The sequence below is a fragment of the Mustela erminea genome, chromosome 19 (assembly GCF_009829155.1).
Source record: "Mustela erminea isolate mMusErm1 chromosome 19, mMusErm1.Pri, whole genome shotgun sequence".
Lineage (NCBI taxonomy): Eukaryota > Metazoa > Chordata > Mammalia > Carnivora > Mustelidae > Mustela > Mustela erminea.
In genome coordinates this window covers 10298606-10317419 of record NC_045632.1, presented here as the reverse complement: position 1 = coordinate 10317419, position 18814 = coordinate 10298606, and the positions used below count along the sequence as shown (strand labels likewise).

Genomic DNA, 18814 nt, shown 5'->3' with positions numbered 1-18814 from the left:
GACCTATGATGCTTTTTTAAGATTTTATTTATCAGAGAGAGGGGGGGAGAGAGGGAGCACAGGCAGACAGAGTGGCAGGCAGAGGCAGAGGGAGAAGCAGGCTCCCTGCTGAGCAAGGAGCCGGATGTGGGACTCGATCCCAGGATGCTGGGATCATGACCTGAGCCGAAGGCAGCTGCTTAACCAACTGAGCCACCCAGGCGTCCCCTATGATGCATTTTGAGTTAATTTTTGTAAAGAGTGTAAAGTCTGTATCTGTATTTTTTTTTAAAGATTTTATTTATTTGAGGAGAGAGAGGGTGAGAGCTCATGAGCAGGGGGAGGGGCAAAGGGAGAGGGAGAAGCAGGATCCCTGCTCCGATGCTGGGCTCAATCCCAGGACCCTGGGATCATGACCTGAGCTGAAGGCAGATGCTTAACTGACTGAGCCACCCAGGTGCCCTTTTTTTGTGTGCATGTGGGTGTCCTTTTGAGTTTGTTTGTTTGTTTTTTGGTGTTTGTTTTTTTTTTTAAAGTAAGCTCTAGACCCAACATGGGATTCAAACTTACGACCCTGAGATCAAGAGTCACATGCTCCACTGACTGAGGCCACCAGGCACCCACAACATTTTTTTGTTTTCTTTTCTTTTTAAATATTTTATTTTTTGAGAGAAAGCAAGAGAGGGAGAGAGCATAGAAGGAGATGCCTACTCTCTGCCAAGCAGGGAGACCAATGTGGGGCTTCATCCCAGGACCCCAAGACCATGACCTGAGCCAAAGGCAGACATTTAACCGACTGAGCCACCCAGGAACCCCCCACAAGTTTTTTAATGAGGAATTTTTTAAGGGAAGACTCAAGACAGAGATACTGAGTACTGAGTCAGTTAAGAACTCTGTTGCAAAGAAGAGAGAGCTTGGAGAACATATTTACAAGCCAGTTACCAAGGAAGCCCAAAGAACAGTGTTAACTGGGCAGGGGTTGGTGTCCTGTCTTAAATTAATCTAAGCTTATAGGAAATTGAGGTTTGAGCAAATCTGTTTACTGAAAAGGGTAGGAAAGAAAGAAGGAACAGGCACCACAGAAATTGGGAAACCAGAGATAGATGCTTTCAGCCCCAGAATCATGACCGCGTGACAGTGTTTCAGTAATGAAATCTATGGGACGAAATTACACATTTTAAAAATAGACATATAAATACTGGAAGTGGGTACTGATAACGTTCAAGTAATTTCTTAAGCAGAAAGGCAGCTATATGAATCATCTCACAAATGTGTGTTTTATTCATATGTGTTTCAGCTTTTAATAGAATATATGTATAAAAAAAGACCTGGATCATAAATGTATGGTATAAAGTATAATTCTACACACCTGAATAAACACCACCCAGACCAAGAAAAAGAACACCACCCGCATTCCACCAGCCCCACGAGTCCTTCCTGACCTTCCCCTCCCCAACCCGAACCTGTCCGGAAAGTGCAACACTCATGTCCTCCTTCTCTTCACATGTTACTTTGATTTATGCCTTTGTGTGCACCTGAAACGCTTTGTGAAGATCTTCTCAAAAGGAAGTTTAGTGTAGGGGGAAGAGCGCAGACCTTGGACTCAGAAAGACCAGGTTTTAACTCCCAGCCCAGCGGGCTACCTCCTAGAGGCTGACCTCCTCCAGGCCTTTCCCTCATCTGTATAAGCAAATGCAAACACCCACACTTCCCAGGACTGTTGCCCGGATTCAAATCACAGACTCCGCGTTTATTCAACAAGTTTACTGAGCCCTCTTGAGACCTAAGCCCTGTAGAAACTGGAGATGAGTCAAACCCAGTCTTTACCCTCAAAAAGCTCACACTGTGGAAACAGGAACTACAAAACATCACAGCCAGTAAGTGCTTTGAAACAGGGAGGGAAAGAAGAAGGATGTAGTGTTTCTCGATCTGGAGTCAAAACCTAACTGCAGAGAGAGGCAGGAGGGTTCGCAGCCTCCCATATGCAGAGATGAGCTTGGGACCACCCGGAAAGGCTCTGTCCACAGGTGCAGCCACATCCCCAGGGTCTCTGGAGTCACTCACTGCAGGCTGGCCCACTGCAGGGACGTGTAGACCACCTTACCATCAGGCTGAGGAGAACAGAGCAGCAGCGTCTTTCTGACGCTGGTTCCCAGGCGGCCAGCGGAAACCAGGTCCTGCAGTGGAATGGGGTCCCCCGGAGCCCAGCACTGAGCAATGTAGTGGGCGTGGAAACGAAGTGGGTCACCTGGGTGAAAGACAGACACACAGAAGGTCCCAGTGACACAGCGCTGGAAGACACTGGAACGTGCACACGGAGACAGGAATCAGCTTAGTAATCACTATGAATATTTCAAAATAGCTATTCTTGGACCCAGCAATTCCACTTCTTGGAATTTTTTACTTATAAGGATAACAGTACCAAGATATGCCTATGAAGATGTTCACCCTATTACCATTTACAACCGCTAAACCGCTAAGAATGGGAGACAACCAAACCACGGACTTGCTAAGTTCATGGTCTCGCCACAAGACCAGCTGTTAAAATGACAAGAATGTATCCGGGTGGGGAGGTCCAGGATACACTCGGGGCAAGCCGTCACACACATACAGCGATCAAGCCGTCACACACATACAGCATGATCGCATTTAAAAAAACAATACAAAACAAATATACAAATATATAAAAACGATACAAATACAAAACAAAAAAAAAGATACAAAAACAATGAATAGATCATTGTCGTGACATAAGCACCAGGACCACGAAGTCCATGAAAGCCACCAGGAGTACATAGGATGTCAGGTCCAAGGAGAAGTGACTCTAACCGACCACAGGAAGAATTTACAATATGATGGAGTAATGAACAGATGGGCGATGAAGATGTTCCAGAAAAGGGCCCGACAGTAAATACTTGCAGGTTTGTCGGCCACGTTACAAGGGCTCACCTCTGCCACAGGCCATATGGAACAAATGGCCAGGGCCGCCTCCCAGTAGCTTTCCCTTTAATACCTGGGTGGCGGTCTGCCCCCCGATTAGGTAAATGACCAAGCAGAGCAGGAGCCGGAGTCGGGCCCCAGTCAGAGGCTGGTAAGTGCCAGGAGTGAACATCGACAAGGGCAGGGTGGTGAGGTGTCCCATCTGAGAGGACCGTCCGCTGGGTGTCCAACCGGGAGCCAGGAGCAGGGTGTCGCTGGGACACCTCTGCCCGCTCAGGAGGAAGCATCAGAATATGTGAGAAGGTTCCCTGGAACTGTTCCGGGAGGCTTAGTGCCTTTTAAGTTCGGACACCTTTACTGTTAGAGACAGGCGAGGGCCTCAGTCCTTGAATATTTTCATCTTCAGGGCGCAAGGATTCTACGTACATCACGTTTACTGAGTACGTATTGTTTTAGAAATATTGACCCATCAGAACTAACAGCTCAGCCTTGCAGTTTGGTTGCAGATGTGTGATTGAGTTACTGGTAGATTTAACCTTGTTTTAACTGGAATGTTTTAATTTAGTAAGCATACTGATAGTATTAGAACATATAAACTTAAAACTCACCCCATTTAGAACTTATTAAATCTGAATTTTTGACAAGTTCCATAATGAGGACACCATACAACTTAAAGAGGAAAATAATCATATTAAAATTTAAAATACAAGGGTGCCTGGGTGGCTCAGTCCGCTAAGTGTCTGCCTTTGGCTCAGGTAATGATCTCAGGGTCCTGGGATCGAGTCCCATATTGGGCTCCCTGCTCAGTGTGGAGCCTCCTTCTCCCTTTCCCTCTGCCTGCCGCTCCCCCTGCTTGTGCTATCCAATAAACAAATAAAATCTTTAAAAAAAATTTTAAATACAGCTTATAACATTGAAAATTATGTAACTCCTTTCACGAGTGGGATCAAACGCGGACTAATAGTCCCCTTAAAATCTGCTAGATTGGAAAAAAAGATTTGTAAATTGACCTGAAAGCTTAGAAAAGAACTAGATATCAGTATCCATATGTTTTGTGAGTCCAACGTTCATTTTCAAAACCAAAATAGTCTTTCACATACAGAAAAACAGTAGCAAGGTATGACCGTGTGGTCATCTGCAGAGCACGGGGCGGTGAACTGCTCTCAAGCTCCTGAGTCAGTCCCTCAGTTGAGTGTTTGGTCTGAGAAGATACGAAGGCTCGTGTCGTGGCTTATCCACAGGACACTCCTTCAGTCTCCAGCCAACAGCTAAAATCTGACTACTTACCTGGTGCTTCTATCCGCTGGTGTTCTCAGGAGGAACAAAAAGGCGATTTCTTGTAGACTTACTTTTTTAACCTTTTAGTTAGACAGTAAAGGCACTCATACTACAAATTCAAAAATTACCTGGTACACTGAAAATCTCCTTTACCTACACCTGATGCAAATTCCCTCCCAGAGGTAACCGCTGTACTTGGGCTGGAGTACGTCCCTTCAGGGGACGTACTTGCTTTCTAGTCAATAATCTATTTTAAGTTCTTCTCATGTTCTTTCACTCGAGCCACATAATTTTCTTTAAGTAATCTCTACACCCAGCGTGGGGCTTGAACCTACAACCCTGAGATCAAGAGTAGCATACTGCCCCGACTGAGCCCGCCAAGGGCCCCGCAAGCCATGATTTTTAAGGTTATTTAAATAATGTGTATATAACTCCGTGACAACATAAAACACAATTCACTATTTACCATACCTGTTTTCGACACGTAGTTTTTTTTTTTTTCCTTCCCCCTTTGGTCATTTTTTCATAAATGTACGTGGACCTACATTAATCTTTTACAACTAACACCAGTAAGTAACCACTAACCTATTAACAATCACTCTGGCTGCTCGCTAATATTTCGCTACTGTAAAGAATCCCGCAATGACGATTTCCTATATGTTCTGTGCACGTAGCTAGGTGTGCCTAAGTGAAACCTCTGGATCAAAGAAAGTGCTTAATCAGATTTGCTAAATTGCCCTCCAAATGGGCTTGGGTTCCCAAGTGTGGCTGTCCTTCTATGGGTTTCGGAGGCTGAGAAAAGACAAAAAAGGAAAAGGGAGAGGGTCGGGAGCTTGTCAAAAAAGGGGCAGCAACAGGAGGTCCCAACAAAACTCACCAGGATAGACCAGGAAGTCACCCCCAAACTTGCCAGCAGCACTGAGGAAGAAGCCTCGCTCCCACAGGTCTCTGTAGATGCTGTAGCGGAGCTCATGGGCAGGACGGCCAGCATGAGGCCAGTCTTTGGACTGGACACGCCAATCCAGGGGCCTTGCCTTGATGGGCCGAGGCCTAGCAGTGGCCAGCTGGACCAGCAGGGCGGACCTGGGCAAGGGGGCCACCTCATTTGAAGGCCCTGGCTGGGGAGAAGAGGAACCTGGGGGCAGTGAACACAGGAGAGTGTGGTGAATCCAAGGACAGGGTCTTCGCATCCCCCAGAGAGTTCCAGTCCCGAGATTCCCGCCCAAGATTCCCCAAAGATCTCCCACCTCCTTCCACTGGCCCCTGGACTCCACTCCCACCCTCACCTGCTTCCTCGGGCTCCGCAGGAGCCTGGCTAGCGCTGGCTTCACTCTCTGCGGCAGCCGGGTTCACACCGGCCCCCTGGCTCTCGCTGACCCCTGACTCCTGTTCCAGCTTCTGCTTCTTCGCAGCCTGGCCCTCCACAATCTTCTCTAGGAGCTCTTGACGACGAGTCTCGCGGGCCTCAGCTGCCAGGGCGCTTTGCTCCTGGAAGCCCTGTTCTTGCTGGCGTTTGAAGGATGCCAGAGCCTGAGAAGTAAGCCGGCGGGAATGCCAGGATCCAAGTCTGCCCCGCCTTAGGAAGCCAGGAACCCCGACTCCCTGACTCCTCCCAACCCCAAAGCCCGAACCCGGGGATCCTAGTGTCCTGCATGCACACTATTCCAGAATCCAGGGCACCCAGAAGCCCTCCCACCTCAGAGACCACGAGTCTACTTCCACAGGTCCAGGGCGTTCGCGTCCCTGGCCCGCCCCTTACCAGGCCGTGTTGCCGCGGATCCGGGCGCGGGGCGCTGACCAGGGTCACGGCGCCGATCTCGGCCAGAAGCCGCGCCTCTTCGGGCATCAGCAGCAGCGGGAGGCCCAAGCGCGAGTTCTGGCGGGGCCCGCGGGGCAGGGCGCCCACCGTGCGGCCCCCCACTCCCAGACGCTCCCGCAGTGCCTGCACCGCCTCGGCCCCCCATACCAGGGAGCGGCCGTTCGCGACCTCCACCACCAGCATCCTCCTGCGGAAGCCAGGGGAGCACAGCGGTCACCTACACAGCGATCCCACCGCCTGGGGTGGGGTGGGGAGTGGAGGGTCTCAGCGAGGTCCCGCCCCTGAGCCTGGAGGGTGGAGCCTTGCCCGGGCCGAGTTCGCCACCTGCCGATTCTCCAGGCCGGGCCCCGCCCCCTGGGCGCCGAGTCGCTAGGGCGCCGCTGGGCGCCCCGGACCCTGAGGTCAGCTTTCCGGCCATCACGCCTTCTCGGCTCGGAGAGAAGCCTCCTTTAGTGCGGGGCCACGCCCCCTTCGAGTGACTCGGAACTGGGCCCCTCCCCTTTCCAAACCACCGAGGCGTGGCCTCAGAACCTCCTCGCGCGGTGTCAGACGCCCACCGTGGAAGCCCGCCCCCGCCCGGACCTCTCGGCTCCGCCGAACTCGCAGCCCCGCCCCCTCCCGAAGGCCGGCGGCTCGGGGTTCGGGCGTCCTCGGCTCCCGTCAACCCCGCAGCCAGGCCCCGCCCCCTCCGGCCGCAAGAGCTCCCGGTAGGGGAGTACCCGCCCCACTGAGCGAACCCCACAGGCGGAGGCTCCTCCTACTGAACACCAGCTGTCCGTTCCCCGCTTGGGCTGGCTCACCCCCTTCGCGAGCGTTCCCCTCAGAATGCCGCACCGTCCTCCGACAGAACAAGTCAGTCACCTCGTAAACACCAGCTCTCACTCCCGGCGGAGCCTCCCCCTACGTAGCGCGCCACGCGCCGCTTCCTCCACCCCTCCCCATCCCGACCCCCTGCGTCAATTTCGTCACGCCGCCACCTCAGCGAAGCGGGAAGTCTGGGATCCGCCCCCAGTTTCGCCGTAGCCCCGCCTTCCCGTGGAGTGGCACACCTTGGTCCCGCCCTCGCGAAGCGAACCTCCCCCAACCGCTTGGGCTCCGCCTCTAGAAAAAGTGAGGTTAATTACCTTGGTCCCGCCCTGGTAGCGTATACGTCAGCTGGGGTGCCGCCCCCTCAGGCTGGAACTGCTGTTAGCCCCGCCCCCTTGGAACGATCCAGATCACGGCCTCCCTTCGTGTTGCTTAAGTCTGTGGTCCCGCCTCCTTCTTACCCTCTACCCCGGACTCCGCCTATCTCTTAATCTGAGTCAAACAGGGCCTGTGACTCCGCCCACTTCCGGCCGAAGCTCTTGGCCCCGCCTACATCCGAACAGGGACCGAAGCTCGTGGCCCCGCCTCCAAACTGCCGCCGATTGTGTCCAAAAGAACCCGAAGCGGAAGCCCCGCCTCCTCCCGAAGCTTCGGGCCCCCCCTCCTGGCAGGCCCGAGGCTCCGCCTCTTTACGTGCTCCTGGCTCGGCTGCCGTGCGGTCCAGGTGCGGTGGCAGAGTGGTCCTCTCCCGCGCTCGGAGCCCGCCCCTTCCCTGCCTGGCCCGCAGCCTGACGGAGCCGCGCAGCCGGCCCGAGCGGGACCGCGACGGAGCGGCGCGCGCTGGGCGGGGGAGGCGTGGCCGGAGCCAGGGTGCCGGTGAGCCAGGACTGCTCGGTCGCCTCTTGCCCGGCGGGCGGCGCGGAGCCGGGCCCAGGTGGGCCGGGGCGGGGCCGCTTTGGGTGCCGGGCTGCGGGGTGGCTGCGGACCTGCGGGCCGACCGGGGCGGGCGTGGCACCGAGAGAGCGGCCGAGCGGGGAGTGGCGTAACCGCCTGTGGCTCTGCCCGGGAGGTCTGACCTGAGCTTGGGGGGAGCTGGGGAGGAGCTGGAGGGGGCGTCCTCCGGGCTTTGGATGGGAGAAGCGTCTGCAGCTCCGGAGCAGGTGGAGGCTGGAGCCTGGGTTCCGGCAGAGGGAGGCCCGCCGGGTCCCTGGATCCTCGTAGGAGGAGAGTGGAGCTCTGGAATACTGGGCTCTCCACGGGGAAGGGCCCGGGACAAGGGTTGTTGCTGGGTTCTCAGAAAGCGATGTCTGAATCTTTGGGTCCTCAGTGAGGGGGGAGTAGCTTTGATTTCTGCGATCGCAGAGGGGCTGAGAGGTCTGGATTCCAGGAGAAGAGAACTGGTGGCTTGGGTTCTCAGAAAAGCGGGGCTGGGGGTGGATTCCTTTATCTTCAAAGGAGGAAGGTTCTGGAGGTCCGGATTCCCCTCTTCGCAGAGAGGAGCTGAGGGTGAGACTCCATGATCCTCGACAGCTGGGGACTAGGGAGAGTGAATTCCTGAATCCTCCGAGGGGGAGGGGTGAAGGCCCGGACTCCTGGGTTCTCACCGAGAATCTCTGCCCCTCCCCCAGACCATGTCGCCTGAAGAGTGGACTTATCTAGTGGTTCTTCTTATCTCCATCCCCATCGGCTTCCTCTTTAAGAAAGCTGGTGAGTCAGGTTCCCTCCCTAGTGGAAAATGGGGGGGGGGGCAGGCAGGGGACTCCCTGGAAGGTTCCAGGCTTATGCTGTCCCTTCTCCCTGCAGGACCCGGGCTGAAGAGATGGGGGGCAGCAGCTGTAGGCCTGGGGCTCACCTTGTTCACCTGTGGCCCCCACACTTTGCATTCTCTGGTCACCATCCTTGGAACCTGGGCCCTCATCCAGGCCCAGCCCTGGTGAGGATTTGGTGGGGAGGGTTTGGGGAGGGGGGGGGAACAGAGGAGGGGGGAGCCGAGGGGGAGGAGGAAGCAACCTGTTATCCTCTTTGGGTCTGTCTCCCTTTCTGCCTTTGTCTCTGGGTGTCTCTTGATTATCTCTGAATACTCTATGTCGTTGCGTCTGTTTTTCTTCCTCTCCTGCCTCTTCTGGGTCTCGTCCTTGTGTGTCTCACCTGGTCCCTGAGATCCAGTTCATGTATTCAGGAGAAAAGAGGACTTGTGCAGGCCCTGCTACCTTTCGCGTTTCTATCATGTCTCTCTCCCTCCTTTTTCTTGCCTCCCGCAGAAAAAATGGAGGACTGGAGGTTTTTCACCCGAAAGCCTCTCTTGAGCCCTCCTCATTCTCTTCTCTGTCGTGGTGCATTTCTATGTGGTTGTGTCCTTTCTTCCACAGTCCCTCCCCCATTTTCTGTGGGAGGTGGGGGAGGATCTGTAGCTGGAATCTGGGGGAGGCCGAGGGGAGGGCTCTGTACCCAGCACGGCAGCCTTCTGCCTTTGCCCCAGCTCCTGCCACGCCCTCGCCCTGGCCTGGACCTTCTCCTACCTCCTGTTCTTCCGTGCGCTCAGCCTGCTAGGCCTGCCCACTCCCACGCCCTTCACCAATGCCGTCCAGCTGCTGCTCACCCTGAAGGTCAGACTCCCCTCCAGCCCTCCCTTTGTGCGAGGGGATCTCCCCATCCTCACTTCCCCCTCCCGCGCACTCCCCAGGGAGCAAGGGAGGCGGGCTTTCATCTCCCACACACCCCAGGGGTGGGACTTCACCTCTCTCGTGCTCTGGGGCAGGCCCTCACCTCCCAGCTAAGCTCTGAGGTAGAGAAGCACATTCCCGCCCCCTGCCCCCCACCCTCCTAGCATAGTGGGCTGTTTGCTTCCTGGAGGCTGAGTGCTTCCCCGACGTGCTCATGCTCTCGAGGACTGCATGTTGGTAGCGAGCCATTTAACGAAGTAGGAGAAACAGCTTGGGAGAGAAGGCACTTACCTAGGGGTACAAAAGCAGGACGCCTGGGTCTGACGCTGTCAGTCACTGGGGAAGATAGGTGAAAGTGGATCCCCAGGTCCCACCGGAGACTGAAAAGTCAGGAGCTGCCGGGTGCTGGACTCCCGAACCAGGTCTCGCCTGTGTCCTGCCTTCTCCGCGGAAGGCGAGGACAGGCAGGAGTCGGTTAGCCAAGAGTTGGAGGGAGAGCCTTTCGGGCAGCGTGTGCAAGGGAGCAGGCCAGTGTGGGGGGTGGGCAGGCCACACGCATTCAGCCCCAGGGATGGGGGTGGGGAGCAACCCAAAAGCGACAGACTCCAAGACCTACTGGTTAGATTTGGGGAGGAAGGAAGGTTTCTGGCCCGAGCAGTTAATTGGGTGCTGGTGCAGTTGCGGAGGAGACAGGCCGGAAAAGGACCTGCTCTGGGGAGTGGGTGACCCCGTGTTCCCCTCTGGGTGCGTGAAGTTTGAGGAACCCCGGAGGCCTAGGACTGTCAATGGCCAGAGGCCCCGAAATGGGTTTGGGGGTTGTATGGAGGAGCCCAGTCTGGGGGTACAGTTCGGAGATCCCAAGAGCATGGGTGATACCAAAGCATGGGCTGCAGAAGAACCCAGAAAAGGGAGCACAGAGGGGGAGAGGCCCAGGAAGGAGGGTGGGGGACACCCGCTGGCGAGAAGCCGCTACCCTGCCACTGCTGACTCCAGACTCCCGCTGCCTGCGGGAACGGACCTCAGCTCCCCTCCCTGCTAAGCTCCCAGGGGCACGCTGGCCACAGCATCCCTCGGCTGCTGTGGGAGGGGTAGTTGAGGAAGGCCCAGGGTCTGTCTGATCCGTACCCCACCCGTGCCTCTTTCCCCAGCTGGTGAGTCTGGCCAGTGAAGTTCAGGACCTGCACTTGGCCCAGAGGAAGGAAATGGCCTCTGGCTTCAGCAAGGGGCCCAGCCTGGGGCTCCTGCCCGACGTTCCCTCTCTGATGGAGACGCTCAGTTACAGCTACTGCTACGTGGGAATAATGACAGGTGAGTGTGCCTGCGCCCCCAGGCCTGTCCCCTGCCCCTCGTCATCCTCTGTCTCTGCTCAGCACCCCGGGTTTGGTGCCCATCTGGTATCCCTGCCTCCGCTCCAGTGTCTGCTCCTCGGAGGGCGAGCGTCGAGGTGTGGGTCTAGCTCAGCCTCTCCCACTGCTCTCCAGAGCAGACACAGACTGTTCTCGGCCTCAGTGATGGCTCCCGGCTTCTTGGGGGGACATGGGATGAAGCGGAAAGGTCCACACAGCTGCGCTATTTCTGCCACTCGGGGAACAACTGTTCCCGTTATGCTCCCACTTGTGCCTTGGAATGTTTTTCACTCGTGTTGACCTTCCAGTAGGTTCTCTTTTCAGTGGCAGCTGTGACTACTGAGCTGTAATTGGCATGTTCAGCCACTGAAATGACATGCCATTCGCTCACTCAGTGGAGTTGGGGGTCCAGCCACCACTGCCATGTCATTGTAGGACAGTTGTGTTACCCCACAAGGGGAGCGCAGGCCCTGCTGCCATCATCCTTCCAGCCTGCATCTGCCCCCAGTCCGTGGACACCACCGGTCAGCCTCCTGTCTCTGTAGACTTGCCCATTCTGATCATTTATGAATGGGATCCTATTCTCTCTGGCCCTGTGTGACCTGAGAGGCTGACTTCTGTCCATCCCACTGCCCCCTCCCCTGGCCGGGTCTACAACTGTTTCCTCTCCATCAGTGACCCCCTTTGGTCCCTGCCCTGCTTGGGATGGTGGGAGGGCAAGGGAAACCGGATTCCAGCACTTTGCAGCCTGTGGTGGTTTCCTAGGTCTTTGAACAGAGCTCCCAGTCCTCAGTGCCTGTAAGGCTGGGCGCCTCGCCCCTGCAGGCCTCTGACTTCCCCCACCAGCCTCTTCCTCCCCAGAAGCACTGCTTGACCCTCCCTCACTCACAGCTGCCTCCCACCCACACCCTCGGGGTCTGGCTTGTCCATCCCCATCTTCCTGAGGGACTTGTCTCCGTAGCGTCCCTTCTCCAGGTCTTTGTTCTTCTCGATCTGGCTGTCCTCTTTCTCTTTGAGTCCCGTGAACTCTCCCTTTCTGGTTTCTTTCTTTCTTTCTCTTAAGATTTTATTTTATATTTTTAATTTCTCTCTCCTTCCAAGTTTTATTTAAATTCTTGTTACTTAACATATAGTGTCGTGTTGGTTTCTGGAGAATTCAGTGCTCTTCACAAATGCCCTCCTTAATGCCCATCCCCCATCCAGCCCATTCCCTGCCTGCGTCCCCCCATCAGCCCTCAGTTTGTTCTCTATCATTAAGGGTCTCTTACAGTTTGCTTCCCTCTCTTTTTCTCCCCTTCCCCTGTGTTCCCCTTTTCTGTTTCCTAAAGTCCACATATGAGGGACATCATGCAGTGTTTGTCTTTCTCTGACTTATTCACGGAGCATCGTACTCTCTAGTTCCATCTACGTCATTGTGAATGACCGGATTTCATTCTTTTTGTTGGCCGAGTAATATTCCTTTATGTATACACACCATACTTAAGATTGTATTTTTTTTTTTTAAAGATTTTATTTATTTGGCGGGGAGACAGTGAGAGACGGAACACAAGCAGGGGGAGTGGGAGAGGGAGAAGCAGGCTTCCCGCCGAGCAGGGAACCCGATGTGGGGCTCGATCCCAAGACCCTGGGATCATGACCTGGAGCTGAAGGCAGACGCCCAACGACTGAGCCACCCAGGGCCCCTTAAGATTTTTTTTTTTTTTTTTAAGATTTTATTTATTTATTTATTTGACAGACAGAGATCACAGGTAAGCAGAGAGGCAGGCAGAGTGAGGGAGAAGCAGGCTCCCCGCTGAGCAGAGAGGCTCAATCCCCGCTGCGGGGCTCAATCCCAGGACCCTGGGACCATGACCTGAGCCACCCAGGAGTCCCTAAGATTGTATTTTTAAGGCCCCTCCACACCCAGCACCCAACGTGGGGCTGGAACTCAGGACCCCCAAGATCAAGAGCCTCCCAACTCACTGGCTTCTTGTCCCTTTCAGTCTCCCTCCCCTTGTTCCAGGTTTCATACTCATCCCCCACCCGCTGGGCTTCCAGACCCTGAGCTGCGGCCCCCCTCCCAGCCCTAGGAGTCTCTGACCAGCTGCCCCCTCCACAAGTCTGCCCCCCCCCCCCATCCAGTTCGCAGTCTCCGGCCCCTTCGCCAGTCTCTGCTTCCTCCCCGTCCCTCCCCAGCTCCCCAGTCTCAGGCCCCCAGCCTCCAGACCCCAAGCGTCTGACCAGCTGCCCCCTCCCTCCCTCCTGCCACAGGCCCGTTCTTCCGCTACCGCACGTACCTGGACTGGCTGGAGCAGCCTTTCCCCGGGGCCGTGCCCAGCCTGCGGCCCCTCCTGCGCCGCGCCTGGCCGGCCCCGCTCTTCGGGCTGCTCTTCCTGCTGTCCTCGCACCTCTTCCCGCTGGAGGCCGTGCGCGAGGACGCCTTCTACGCCCGCCCGCTGCCCGCCCGCCTCTTCTACATGGTCCCCGTCTTCTTCGCCTTCCGCATGCGCTTCTACGTGGCCTGGATTGCCGCCGAGTGCGGCTGCATTGCCGCCGGCTTCGGGGCCTACCCCGTGGCCGCCAAAGCCCGGGCCGGGGGCGGCCCCACCCTCCAATGCCCACCCCCCAGCAGGTCAGGCAGTGGGAGGGAGGCCTCCCCAGACCCGGCAGGCCCCATCAGCACAAACTGGCCCTGCCCCTAGCAGGGAGGAGAGCGGGGGAGCAGGGGGGCGGGGTCACCACCTGTTGTCAGTGCAGTGTCGCCCCTGACCACCACAGCCCACCTGCCCCTGGCCTAGGGACCTGCCCCTCTCCTAGGGAGCAGCACTCCCGGGACCTCCCGCTGCCCCTTGTGCTACTGCTTGTCCCCTCTCGGGATGGTGGACTGCTGTCTTTTGTCAGGAGAAGGAAGGTGGCTTCTTAGCGACCATGTGCCTCCCCTCTGTCGCCATGGAAGTGTCACCCCAGTAACTCCGTTGTTCTGGTTACTTGGGATACCATCTTTGGGCTGGGCTGGGCCCACTCTTGGTTGCTAGGGCAGTGGTTCCCTAGCAACTGTCCTGCCCCTCTTTGCTAGGGAAGCGGTTCCCTAGCAACCGTGGTCTGTCTCTTCCTGCCCCGGGACTGGCTTACCCCCACCGCCACCCCCCAGACTGCCCTTTGCTGCTAGAACCCCGCTTCCCTTCCCCCCAGCCATGGGGTGCCCTGGCAGCCTGCACTTTCTAAGGAAATGGCATCCCTGAACGTGCTGCCCTCTAGCGAGGGTGGGGGTGATACTCCTAGCCACCGCAGGTCGCTTTCCTACCATTGCCTGGGACATACCCTGGTAATGATGAATTGACCTGGTTAACAATGTCAGACCCCCCTCCCACCCCACTGCCAGTAATTAGGGGCGTCTTGTTGCTAAGGAAGTGTTGTACCTACGTTGCTAGGGAAATGATGCTCCCAGCAACAGGGAATGGACCTCCCCACTGTTCTTGGCAACCAGTGGTGGCCTTCTGCCTGGGGCTAGGACTACAGGGAGCAGCCCATTTATGCAAATTATGAATTCCTCCTTGCTCAGGTGGGGCCATCCCCTAGTTGTCATGGACAGCCATTCCATTAGGGGGGAAGCAGCACCCCCACACAAATTTTGGCCACTGCCCTAGTAACCATGGGTGGACCTCTGGTCACTAGAGAGGGTGTCTCCCAGAAAAAGTCAAGCAGGAATTGAAGGCTTTTCTAAATATGCTGGGCCCTGCTCTCAGTAGATGGCTCCTGTCCCATTATCAGAAGCCACCAGCGGTTCCAGTGGGGGTGGAATGTTCACCACTGCTGGGGTTGTTGGCACCAGGGACTCAGGAACCACTGTATTGCTGGAGATGACACTTCTTCAACAGTCATAGGGACCAATAGCCACGAAGGGCCCTTTCTGGAAGCGTTTCTAAACATCCCAGGCCTTGTTGCTAAGGAATGCCCTTTCCCTAGCAACAGAGACCGGCCAGGTGTCACGTGGGTCTAGAACATCTCCCTAGCAACCACAAACCCTCTCCTTGCTATGGATGCTCCTTCCCTAGCAATCACAGCATCGGGACCACTTAGAAGGGACCACACCTGGAGGCCCCTGGGAATGTAGTGAGCTTGGCTGCTGAGGAATGGCCTTTCCCTAGCATCTAGAGCAGTGAAGGGCCAGATTGCTAAGGACCCGTAGCTTAGCAACTATAGCCCCTCCAGGCCTTTGTTGCTGCTGCAGCCCCCTTACCAAGAGGAGGAGGACCCCGCTGTTGGTGAACTGTGCCCCCCCCACCCGTCTTCCCTCCCCCAAAAGGCTCCCGCTGAGCTTCCCTCCCCTGTTGCCCTAGCACACGTGGCAGCCAGAGCTCTTCCCTGGCCAGGATCCCCTCCTGAGCGGCCGGGGCTGGGACAGGAGCCAGCGTCGGGAGGGGGCGTGGCTGAGCTGCATGTCTGTCCCCCACCCTCACCCTCCACCCCCCCAGTCCGGAGAAGGCGGCTTCGCTGGAGTACGACTATGAGACCATCCGCAACATCGACTGCTACGGCACGGACTTCTGCGTGCGGGTGCGGGATGGCATGCGGTACTGGAACATGACGGTGCAGTGGTGGCTGGCGCAGTATATCTACAAGAGCGCGCCCGCCCGCTCCTATGTCCTCAGGTGAGCTGGCCGGCCCCCGGGGAAAACACGGAACTACAGCTCCCGGCAGCGCGTGGGGCTGCCCACGGCTTCCCTGCAGGCCGCCGCCCCTGAGGATCATGGGAGTTGTAGTTTCTTGAGGCTGGTTCCCTGCTGTGGCTTCGCGTTGCTCCGGGGCTAGACCGCTCCCCTTCCTTGGGCCTCAGTTTCTACCTCTGTAAAGGCGGCCTCCTTTGACAGAAGCAGCGTACTGAATCCTGTGGACTCTGGTCAGATTCTGGAATCCTGGCCCCGCCAGCTCCAGAGAAAGCTTACTGAGTTAGGGGGCCTATGTTTGTTCCAACTCTTGAATGGGGGGAATGATGTAAACAGCTACATAGTTCACGGTGAGGGCGAAGCGCGGTAAAGTGTGCCGTGTCCTCACTGTGGGGCCCGCTATGTGAGGGGTCACCGCATCTTAGCTTTTTCTCGTCACTCATGTGGTATTTCTCCGAGTGTGGCCATTGTGCTGTTCGCAGCCTTAGGACGCAGGACTTGGGAGGACATGGAGGCCCAGCGAGGTGATCTAACCCACCGGCATCCCTCGGTCTTCCCAGAGCCGGCAGATGAGGCTGCTGGGGCGCAGCTGACACGTCTCCGCTGGAAGCAGTTGCTCGTGGCCCCAGGCGCCCCTCAGAGCCAGGCTTATGATGGGTGTGGGGAGGAGGAGGTAGCGTCCTGCCAGGTGCTGGCTGTGGGGGACTAAGGGCCCAGAAGGACCAGTCTGGGGGTGGGGAGATCTGGAGGGAGGTGGGTGCAGGAGCGGGATAGGTGAGGGACCCCGATGGGTCTGAGGTCACCGAGCCCAGGGTGATGGTCACGTTCAGCCAGGGTTACTGGATGGGGCATTAGATGGATAACATTGAAGACCTGCAGGAGAAGGTCAGGGTAAGAAGTGGTCACTCCAGTGTTCTCAGGTGGTGGCGATACCAAAAGCTCTGGAGCTGAGCATCGGGGCAAAGCCCAGTGTTTGCATTAGAGGTTTTCAGCTGGGAGCCATCATCCCACAGTCTGGGGGGCACTGCTGGGAGGTGCTGCTGGCGGCCAGGGGTTAGAGGCCCGAGATGCTGCTCCTCCAGCCTGGGAGGCACAAGACAGCCCGCCTATAGCACAGAATCATCCATCCAGGCCCCAAATGTCCACAGTGTGGAGATGTAGAAATCCTGGTGTGGACTAGGGACGAGGAGGAGCCGGCAAAGTCACAACCAGTGAGCTAGGAAGACAGTCATGAAAGTGGGAGCCAAGTGAACCAAGTGTTGCGAGGCGGATGGAGGATCTCTTGTATCAGATGATGTACAACGAAGGGTTGTGTTGAACAGGGCAGGAGGAGGAAGTCTCCAGAAACTTGAGCAGCAGTTTGGAGGGCAAGTGAGAGCCAGCTGGAGCCATTGGAGGGAGACCTGAAAGAGGGAAGGGGTGGGGGTGGAGGGAACATTGTTCTTTGGAGAGCGGCCAGACGGGCGGGGGGTGGGGAGTGCCGAGTAGGACCGAAGCCCAGAGCTCAGGTTCGCCTGCGTGAAGTTCTGGGTGCCCAGCGCCCATTCATGTGCGACCCACTGCCCTGCTTCCCCCTGTCGGGGACCCTCACCTAAATGCTCCCAACCCATAGGGCTCTTTCTCCACCAGAGGTAGAAAAGAAAGAAAGTTGTGTTCATGAATTAGTTTAAACGAGGCTGCGCTACACACTGCGAGGAACCCACTAGAGAAATCACCGCAACAGGAAGAAAGCTCCCCTTTTAGAGACCCGAAGACAAGGAAGAGCCCCCTTCCCCAGCCCAGATCACAGTCCGTGGCACAGCCTGCTCTCATTTCTCCGTCTTCCATGGAAGTGGGACCAGAGCCTGAATTTGTGGGTCATTAACAGAGAGCATGTTTGGGTCCATAAAAAGAGGGGAAAGTGATTGGAGATTTCTGAGTCTTCCTGAATTGGAAATTACACTGATCCCCAAAAGGAAGTGGCTGGGGGGCTCAGGTTCATGGGTCTTAAAGAAAGATCTGCTGAGAGGATTAACGGGGTTCCTGAAGCTCTAGAGAGTACTGACTCCTGGGTCTGAGGGAGGAGGGGGCTGGGGGCTGGACTCCTGGGTCTGAGGGAGGAGGGGCCTAGAGTCAGGACTCCCGGTCTGAGGGAGGAGGGACTGGGGGCTGGGTTCCCGGGTCCTGAGTCGCAACCTCTCCCTCAGGAGCGCCTGGACCATGCTGCTGAGCGCCTACTGGCATGGCCTCCACCCTGGCTACTACCTAAGCTTCCTGACCATCCCGCTGTGCCTGGCTGCCGAGGGCAGGCTGGAGTCAGCCCTGCGGGGGCGGCTGAGCCCCGGGGGCCAGAAGGCCTGGGACTGGGTGCACTGGTTCCTGAAGATGCGTGCCTACGACTACATGTGCATGGGCTTTGTACTGCTGTCCCTGGAAGACACCCTCCGGTACTGGGCCTCCGTCTACTTCTGCGTGCACGTCCTGGCCGCGGTCGCGCTGGGGCTGGGGCTGGCTCTGGGCGGGGGCGGCCCCAGCCGGAGGAAGACCGCGCCCCCGGCCGCCAGCCTTGCCCCGGAAAAGCTCCGGGAGGAGTAGGCAGGAGTCAGCCGCCACCGCACTCCCTTTGCGCGTCAGTCCGGCCACCAAGCTTTTGGCTGGGAATTCCGTGAACCAGGCTGCTGTCTCCTTTCCCAGAAAGCGCTGAATTTGGCTGGGGGCCTGGAGAGGATTCCCGTTCCTCAGCTCGGCGGCCCCCTCCCCCGCCTCCGATGCAGCAGGGCGGGGGGCTCCCCCTGCTCCCCTGCTGTCTGCCCTGAGGGCTCAGTAAGCTGTCATCCCTCCTGGAAAGTCAAGGTGTTGTCCAGAGGAGAATCTCCCCTTGTCCCCACCGCGGCGTCCAGAACGCGCTGCCCTCCCTGCAGCGCCCCCCGCAGGGACCCCCGGGGCCACGGGGTTTCCCAGACGGATTCCCCTTTCCGGGGCGCCGGCTGGAGGGCAGCTTCTGGGAAAGCCACCCTCACTCCCCAGGCTTTTGCCCCACATTCACGGAACAGTGTTTCAGGCCCGGAAGGGAACATTACCCTCCCATTTCATAACGGGGAAACTGAGGCACCGAGGAGCCGGCCTTTGGACATGGTTCTTGCAGCTTCCATCTGAGCCACCTCAGGGTCACAGCGCTTCTGTCACCCTCTTGTCATTCTCTGGCCTAGAATAAGGTCGGAATGTGTGAATCTCCCCCCCCCCCAATAAAATGTCTCACAAAGACCGTATGTGTGTCTGGGGGTGGTCATAGGTGGGGCTCCCCCGGATGCAGGGTGATGGGCTCTGCTCCCAGGAGACACACGGGCATCAGGGGGT

At 57.0% G+C, this 18814-nt stretch overlaps 2 protein-coding genes across 6 annotated transcripts; one reads left to right on the top strand and one right to left on the bottom strand.

Annotated features, from left to right (window-relative positions):
* Positions 1 to 1708: 1708 nt before the first annotated feature.
* TSEN34 (tRNA splicing endonuclease subunit 34) lies at positions 1709 to 7017 on the bottom strand. Of its 2 annotated transcripts, none has more exons than XM_032324509.1 (5): positions 6878 to 7017; positions 5957 to 6203; positions 5484 to 5727; positions 5075 to 5332; positions 1709 to 2227 (listed from the first exon to the last, which is right to left on the bottom strand). In XM_032324509.1, the coding sequence occupies exons 2-5, from the start codon at positions 6197 to 6199 to the stop codon at positions 2040 to 2042; spliced, it is 933 nt and encodes a 310-aa protein (XP_032180400.1). In that variant the 5' UTR covers positions 6200 to 6203; positions 6878 to 7017; the 3' UTR covers positions 1709 to 2039. The 2 variants fall into 2 exon arrangements, with proteins under 2 accessions (XP_032180400.1, XP_032180399.1); XM_032324508.1 differs by having other exon boundaries at positions 6817 to 7016.
* Positions 7018 to 7479: 462 nt separating this feature from the next.
* MBOAT7 (membrane bound O-acyltransferase domain containing 7) lies at positions 7480 to 18726 on the top strand. Of its 4 annotated transcripts, none has more exons than XM_032324473.1 (9): positions 7480 to 7757; positions 8317 to 8329; positions 8452 to 8530; positions 8627 to 8756; positions 9303 to 9429; positions 10635 to 10794; positions 13083 to 13443; positions 15287 to 15463; positions 17665 to 18726. In XM_032324473.1, the coding sequence occupies exons 3-9, from the start codon at positions 8455 to 8457 to the stop codon at positions 18050 to 18052; spliced, it is 1419 nt and encodes a 472-aa protein (XP_032180364.1). In that variant the 5' UTR covers positions 7480 to 7757; positions 8317 to 8329; positions 8452 to 8454; the 3' UTR covers positions 18053 to 18726. The 4 variants fall into 4 exon arrangements, with proteins under 4 accessions (XP_032180364.1, XP_032180363.1, XP_032180362.1 ...); XM_032324472.1 differs by having other exon boundaries at positions 8279 to 8329; XM_032324471.1 differs by lacking the exon at positions 8317 to 8329.
* Positions 18727 to 18814: the final 88 nt, after the last annotated feature.

Coding starts and splice junctions, on each gene's coding strand:
- MBOAT7 (XM_032324471.1), top strand. CDS start 8,455: ATGTCGCCTGAAGAGTGGACTTATCTAGTGGTTCTTCTTATCTCCATC. Junction 9,430..10,634: donor AGCTGCTGCTCACCCTGAAG/GTCAGACTCCCC, acceptor CTCTTTCCCCAG/CTGGTGAGTCTGGCCAGTGA. Junction 15,464..17,664: donor GCCCGCTCCTATGTCCTCAG/GTGAGCTGGCCG, acceptor CCTCTCCCTCAG/GAGCGCCTGGACCATGCTGC.
- TSEN34 (XM_032324509.1), bottom strand. CDS start 6,199: ATGCTGGTGGTGGAGGTCGCGAACGGCCGCTCCCTGGTATGGGGGGCC. Junction 5,333..5,483: donor TGCGGAGCCCGAGGAAGCAG/GTGAGGGTGGGA, acceptor CACTGCCCCCAG/GTTCCTCTTCTCCCCAGCCA. Junction 2,228..5,074: donor TGACTTCCTGGTCTATCCTG/GTGAGTTTTGTT, acceptor TCTTTCACCCAG/GTGACCCACTTCGTTTCCAC.